Source organism: Plectropomus leopardus, chromosome 1, assembly GCF_008729295.1.
Source record: "Plectropomus leopardus isolate mb chromosome 1, YSFRI_Pleo_2.0, whole genome shotgun sequence".
NCBI lineage: Eukaryota > Metazoa > Chordata > Actinopteri > Perciformes > Serranidae > Plectropomus > Plectropomus leopardus.
In genome coordinates this window covers 7970876-7978856 of record NC_056463.1, presented here as the reverse complement: position 1 = coordinate 7978856, position 7981 = coordinate 7970876, and the positions used below count along the sequence as shown (strand labels likewise).

At 38.3% G+C, this 7981-nt stretch overlaps 1 protein-coding gene across 8 annotated transcripts in view; it reads left to right on the top strand.

Moving 5' to 3' along the window:
• The first annotated feature begins 3956 nt into the window (after positions 1-3956).
• neo1a (neogenin 1a) overlaps positions 3957-7981 on the top strand; it is a 216606-nt gene continuing 212581 nt past the window's right edge. For all 8 annotated transcript variants that reach the window (XM_042491097.1, XM_042491123.1, XM_042491083.1 and 5 more), the window contains exon 1: positions 3957-4563. In XM_042491097.1, coding sequence (XP_042347031.1) covers positions 4473-4563 — 91 coding nt within the window. In that variant the 5' untranslated portion in view covers positions 3957-4472. The remainder of the gene's footprint in view (positions 4564-7981) is intronic.

Genomic DNA, 7981 nt, shown 5'->3' with positions numbered 1-7981 from the left:
ATTAACATTTTATTTTACTACTCTGGATATTAACCGCTTGTTTATCTGTTATCTGGTAACCTTATTTAGTTACTTATTTGTTGTCTCTGACATACTCCTTACTCCTGTCTGCTGTTCAGTGTTTAATGTTTGTACGATCTGTAGACTGTTAAAACTGAATTGACCTTTGGGATGAATGAGGTTGTTTGAATTGAATCGAGAAAAAGAATCCGGCCCTAGAGGTGAGCCCTGGGGCACACCATGTGATCAGTGACGCAAAAAGCATTTATTAAGAGTGAAAATGTGATATTTGACAGTTTATATGAGAACAGGTCCAGCAGCCACAGTGATTTTAAACAAAAAGAGGCTCTGTTTTGGCCCATGGGGTGAAATGGTTACTGTTAATGTCATGGATTACTCAGACCAGCGGGGGGAGCTGTTCCATCTGCCTAACTGTGATTCAGGAGCATTGGGATGTCACTTGTTACCAAACAGCCCCCCACCACCCCCAAAGCCTAGTCACAAGCTGACGGAGAATACAGCACTTGTTTTTTTTTTTAGCTTTCATAATTCTGCTTCATGTAACTGCAAACAAATACTTTTATAACGACAAATACAGAGTGACGCAATGTCAAATTTTTCACCAATACTCTCTCAGTCCCCTATCCTAACAAAAACCAAAACAAGGCTCTGTACTTTATCCCCTCCTTCATCCCCTGTCCTTTAACAATACATACCAACCCTTGGGATTATTTTAAGCAACCTGATTTGAAACTTAAAGGATTTAATCCTAGCTTCTGATTTCTCAGCCACCATGTGACGTCATTTTTTTGGAGACAAGTTACAGATGTTGGCCTCTGTGCCTGTTTGGATTTCTGTGATCATTATTGTAAACAGGAACACATTTTCTCATTATTTGTGCTATGTATAAACCTCTTATGAGTGCAGCCGCAGTCGACATGGATGTATCCCTACTTGGTCTACTGTATGAGAGCTGTTCAATCACAGGATTTGGCTTTAAGAAACTGTGGTTAACTAGATTCACAGCTATTGAACTCACCACCACTGGATATAGAGGACTCCCGAGGTGTGAATTAAGATCATGTTTTACTGCTTTTCAGCTAAGTCTCAGTCTATGTCCCTCTGAGGACCATGACTCGATTGCATTGGAGGGTAAACCCACCTAAATTCAGTTTATCCACCTTTTTATTTGCTAAACATAGTGTGACTTTTACGGATCAGATTTACAATGTACACTATACGGCACTAAACAATGTCAAAAAGATGCCACTAAGTATATAATGACACAGTGGTGTGGGAGTTAAGTTTATCATTCACTGTTTTTTTAGAAAGTTAATTCAGCTTTTTTCAATCAATCGATCAGACTTTATTTGTATGCCACGTTACATACAGACAAACTGTAGCAAAGTCCGTACAATAATAACAACACACACGAATAAAAACAAGACTTTGTGATTAAGTAAAGCACTAAAAAATAGGAGTACTCATTAAAACCAGGAACTGAGGAAACACTATCATAACTGAGGAAACACTGGAGGCAGGATAAAAGCTAAAATAAGTAAATAAATAAATAATTAATAATAATAATATTAATAATAAAATACTCAAATTGTAAATGAGTGGTAAATGAAAGGATAACAGCACAAAGTGACAATAAACATGGTGAAAATAATACAATGATATAGGAAGTAGTAAAACTGTGAAACGGAGTAAAATGTATAAATATATAGTCAATAGATAAAAATATCAAGTTTATATTAACAGAACATTTTGAGTCATTTCACCACCATTAAATTTTGCATGACATTATTATTGTAGAAAACAGACATAAGCACAGAAAAACTCTGCAGCCTTGAGCATTAATTAGTCCAGTTGTGTCACTAACTTTTGAGTAAACAGCTGCTTCCTTACCGACCAAATAGAAATAACCTCATTACTACACCTGCCAGTCCTCTTTGTCATTACAGTTTGATTGCAAGTAGGAAAAATATTTTATTTTTACATTTGAGAATTGGTTGAAAGGCCTGTGTTGATGATAAGCATTGAGCCACTGGAGGCACCAGCACCTTTTTCTCTACAAAGATAAATGGATTTGCTATAAACAGTCTAAAGAATTCAGGAATGCGCCATTGTGCATCATGAGTAGGTTACCTTTGGTACATTAAGTACACAATGATGCAAATACTTTTGTACTTTAAGTGAAAGTTTGAGTGCAGGACTTGCACTTGTACCAGAGTATTACTTCCCTGTGGTAACACTATTTCCTTTATGTAAAAGATCTGAGCACTTTAGAACAAAAGTCTGAATATTTGTCGTTCTAGTTGGGTCGAAAAGTATTTTGAGCATCTGAAAATGTTTTCAGAAGGAATGTAAGTGTTTTTAGGTTTTTCTGTTTGCATTTTTTAGAGAGATCCTCAGTTAAATTTGCCTTTGGTTAGCTAATCAGCACTGTAAAAGTTTTAAGTGTAAAAGTGAGGAATCCTTGAGCGGCACAGACCAGTGAACCGGATGTATTCAGACTATCTTTATATTCAGTGTAGGCCAGGAAAACGCATAATTAATAATATTTAAAGCCTAATAAATAAATAAATTGCCTTTTTCTCTCCCAACCTTTTGATGTCTTATTCATCTTTGCCAAAAAGCAAATAGAGTCACAGCCGACTGGCACAGTTCAGGTGTGTCCTTAGGATTTGAGGGCATTCAGGGCTTAGCCCGGTCCTCTGTCAGGGGGGTCTTGAGGATCCCTCCATGGCACTTTTTCAAATCCCTGTTTTGATGCTTTTTTTAACCCATCAAAAGCTGAAAAGAAATCAGACATTGGTGTTCCTAGTCTGCTGGGTGCTAATAATTAGTAACAAATCTGTCCCAAACGGGCCATTTAAGGGACTTCTAGTTATTTATGATAGGGTGTTGCAAAAAGGGGGAGGAGTGTCAGATATTTTTTGATCACAGTGGAAGACTTTTGTTTTTTATTTTAGCTTAAGGGGAAATCGCCAAAATTAGGATTTTGGATTTTGTCTTCAAATTTTAACTTTCAGACATCGAAGATTTATAATTGAATCTCTATTTTTTAAAATTTTCCTTAAAAATCGTCAAAATCACACCATGTTTCATAGCTAGAAACTGCAAAAACAGTTTGGATTTTTAATTTCCGTCAGTCCTTGGACATATATGCTATGAACAGTTCCCTTAGTCAGAAAAACGCACAACCAAGTATGAGTTAACAACAGAGATATGTTTATACATGCTGTTGGTTGTATCTATCTATCTATCTACTATTATTTATTTTAATGATTGCCGATAAAATTAAATAATTAAAAAAATAAAACTTTACTGAACTTTAAATTTGTAAAACCTCAGGGTGCTATTTTTAATTAATTCATTTTTTATTGACTTTATTTTTAAAAAACTCGCTGGGAACTTTCTGTATGTGATGTTGATCGCTTCAGTTTTGATGATACATTTGCTAAAGGCATTTAAACAAAGTTTTGTGTTGGAGTTTGTTATATTCCAAATTCTTAATACTGAAAGGAAGATTTTCATTTTCATTGTAAATGCATATTGGTTCCAAATATTGGTTACTGTTCTCATTAACTTCTAATAATCCTGTCGATATCTACCCTGAAAAACCAACATCAGTCGACACCTGTCTATCTATCAATCTAATCTATCTATTTATCTATCAATCTATCTATCTATCTTATCTATCTAAGAATATATCATGTTATAGAGGCTATAACGTGACAGAGCTCTTATGGAAATACAAAAACTGTGTTTTGTACCTCAAGCCAGTATTGACTTATCACTATATTATTAAAACATGTCAAATTCGCACATGATTTAACACACCTGTGTTGAAAAGAGGATGTGTCGTGTTGGACTGAAATCCCACACCACAGTTTAGTTTTCGCCTGAGCACACAGGATCCAAACTTCCGTGTGACTCCACACCCTGTTTTCCGGGGAGCCGGTGGAGATCCAGCCCTTCAACACGCTGCTCTCTTACGTCCCGTCCGTGAGCAGTGAGCTGGCCGCGGCGGAGATTTCTCCTTCTGCCCGGATCTTATCTTTTCTCCAACTGAGCTCTTTCTAGTCTTTTCCGCGCCTGACACACAGCAGAGTAGTAAAGTCGGCGCGTTGGAGCTCAGCCGCCCGCAAATCTCTGTGTCCTGGCGCTGCGCCTCCGTGGATATGGATTGATTTCAGTGTTTTTTCTCCGACCTCTGCCTCGACCAAGTTGAGAAAACAGTCCGTGTAACCTGCGGCTCTCTCTTTTCCATGTTTCATCCGGCCAGTTTTAAAAGTACCTGGCTCCGGATGTTTCTGCACATTTTGGGACTTTGAACTTTTTTTTCCACGCTTGTGCATTTTTTTTCCCCAGGAGGTGGCCGGGGATTTTAAGGATTTCTGTATTTTTTGGAAGAGCTTCTCCCGGGGTTCCTGAAGCCTGCAAAGATTTATTTGTGAAAAGTGATGGCCGAGCGGGGAGCTCTGTCGCTCCTCTCTCTCCTCTGTCTCACCTTTCTCTACACGGAGACCACCGCCGCAAAGCATGTCGACAAAGGTAAACGTCTGTCGGTGTTTTCTGCTGCGTGTCTGCCTTTTTACGCAAAGAAACTTACCGACATTGTATCACGAGTTGCGAAAAGAGAAACACACGGAATGCAAACTGTTGGCTCTGAAAACCAGACACGGAGCTAGGTAGCTAATTCCGCCGTGTTTAGGTCAAATCACCATTTACACAACTTTAAAAGTAGCCTACTTTTCACAGCATTTCCACCAGGACATGTTTGAAGCTCTTTTTCCACTCCGTCCTTTTGTCTGCATTGAACTGTTGATAGCTGTTTGTATTTCAAACGATTCACTAACATGCAGCGTGGGTGCTTCACAGATGTGTCTTTGTGTTGTGTGCATTTGAAACTGAAAGGCGTAAAAATACACTTTAAAAAAACTGCTGGTTTAAGATCATGCATGCATATGTGTGTTTGGTCGTGGAAATGCAAAGGGTGGCAGGAACTTGAATGGAAAAAATGGAATACAAAGAGTCATTAGTGCTCTCTGTCAGGTAATAAGCTAGCATCATCAGTCCAGCAGACATCTCATTACCTGGGCGTCAATACATGTTTAGCTGATGGATAAACAGACCTCAATTCATTTGCTTCTGTTAATTGTTTTGAAGTGAGCGGCTCTGCACTGCAGCCTCTGCCTCAGTCCAACTGGTGGTGCTCTGTAGTGAGATATTTCACTGGCATTAGGGACTGTTCTTCATTTATCAGAGAGAGGAGGGCTGGTTGAGATGTGACTTGGTTTTTTTCTTTTCTTTTTTTAAGCTTTACATGTTTGCATCCCTGAATGACTGGCAGAAAACTTCTATCTATCACGAATTGGTTAAGATTAGTAAAACTTTTGATGTTTGAGAATTAAAAGTAAAAAAAGAAGATTAAATCACAGGTGTTGAAAAAAGCCCTGCTTTTACAGACTTGCTTGGCATGCTGGTTAGTAAGCGCAAACCTTTTTTTTTTTTTTGGCCAGATTTTAAATGAGACTTAATAGTGATGCGGATGAAGTTTTTTTTTTCAGTTTTGGATGTGGAACATGGTGTGATTTTGCTGATTTTAAAAGAAAATTTAAGAAATACAGATTTGATTGTAAAGCTTTGATATTTGAAAGTTAAAAGACGAATCTTGGAGTTGAAAAAAGCCTTGGTTTTTCACGCTTGTTGTGCATGCTGGTGAGTTAGTGGAAATACTTTTATTTTTGGCCAAATTTAAAATGAGACGTAGAATAAAGTCATTTTGATGAAGTATCACTATTTTAAACTCAGATTTGGTCATGTTTTTTTTTTATTCTGAAAGAAGCATTTTTCACAAATGATGCAGCCAAGGACCGCTGGAAACTTTTAAAATCCAACAATTATTTCTATTTTTACAGTTTCTGGCGATGATAATTAGTGTAATTTTGGCATGTGATTTTTTTTCAGGAAACATACCTTTCAAAACCGGCGTGTTTGGAAGACATCTTTTCTGTAAAACAATTGGCAGTAAAATAAATGCAAAATACAACCATGTAATTTAAACCAAATAAAAAAACATAAGTCCCTCCCCAGTGCTCCATAAGTAACAAACAGTCCCTTCGAGGTCTTGATATTAGACGTATTGATTATATTTCAGCACAACACGCAACAATCTTCTCTAAGCACTCCAAGCCATGAGTGCCTGAGATAAACTAGAGAGCCATGAGGAAAAAATGACGGAGTGCAAAGCTCCAGCTTATATCACACACCCCATCGTGACAGAGTCACATCTTTATCATTTAAGCCTTAAGACGCTATCAAACACAGCAGCATGTGGTCTGGAAAATTGTGAATATGACTTGTGCAACATGGCCCAGTTTTTTCAGTCATTATGCAAAATAGCTGTGTGTGTGTCAAAAAAAAAGGCAGTCCATGTGCCTTTGAAAGCGTGTTGTTTATTCTAAAAAGAATGAATGTGGATAGAAGACAGGCCTTGGAGTGACAGGCCTGAGCTAGCTGTTGGGCTCTCTTGCGTGTGGAGCCTGATGAAAGACCCTCTCCTGCATGAAAAGCGCTCTGCAGTGGTGGAAGGGGAGATAGAGAGAGAGGGAGAGAGGGAGAGAGAAAGCCCCTCCTTGGCTTTGCTGGAGATCAGTACAAAAGAGAGAGATGGGGGTAGGGTGAAACAGGCCGACTGTCTGGAAAGTAATAAAACCAGGAGATTAAGGGGACCAGGGAGTTCCTTTGGGAGCTTTGATTGATTCCAGAGAATTGGACTGGGACCCACACACAGAGAGAGTCTCAAATTACAAATTGTGGGGTCCCCTTCTCTGAAAATATCTGTTTATTCAAAACACATTTCTTTGAGGTCCCGAATGTGGCCAGAAGTTACCTTGCTTAAAGTTGGCAGAGTTGCAACCCTAAAGAGTTTCAGTCTCATTTAGTTTGGGAACACTTTTTTTGTACTATTTGGAATAACCTGTAAGAGTTCAGCCAAACTTCAGCTTTTTTTTGTAGCTCTTACAAGTTGTTAGAACTTTGAAAAATGCAAAAAGTTCAGCTTTTGTAAATAAGCCCCTGCATGGGGAGTGTAAAATCCATTTAGGCTCTATCTTATCTCTGTAATCCTGCAGGGAGGAGGGAATAGTGCGCTGATTGTCTCCCCGAGGACAATGCAAATAACTTGCTGAAATGTGTAAACATTTGGCAACGCTCTCTGCTCTTACAGACCACTCACCAGGGTTTTCTCCTCGCAGACCACCTCAGATGCAACGCTGCCCAGACTTTTATAAACAGCTGTCGTTTTCTTTGGCGCATTTAAGGTCTTCTCTGTGGACTCTGCAGCTAAGAGCATAATTTACCACCTTTGTGTCGTTGTATTTGGGAAGCCCTGGTGGTCCTACATCCCAAGTTGTGGGGAAAAGAAGGAGAAGGGCTTAAAGTTGGATCTCATTCATTCTGAATTTGAAGAATAATTCATATATCATCCTCATTTTTGCAGTGTAATGAGTAAGAAAAGTTAAGTGATAGGTTTCTTTTCTGCACAAATTAATGGGAATGCATGATATTGGATGTTTTCCGATATCTGATATGCAGCTATTTTCTAATTTTGGCCGATTGCCAATGCCCATGCTTCGACAGAGGATCAGGGCCATGCTGAAGAAAAAAGTCATAATATTACAATAATGAAGTTACAATTTCAAGAAAAAATTGTAATATTACAAGAAGAAAACTTGTAATTTTGTGAGAAATAAAGTCACAGATTAAGATCATGAGATGCAGCCAGACCCGAACTCTGACCTTCAGCATAGAAGTCCCATTTACTAACCATTCATCCATCACTTCTGATCACTTATTCATACTTTGTAGCTTTTTATACCATATTACCTGACTTTCCAGTCTTAATCTGTGACTTAATTTCTCACAAAAGTATTAGCATAGTCTCATAATGATACAACTTTTTTTCTCA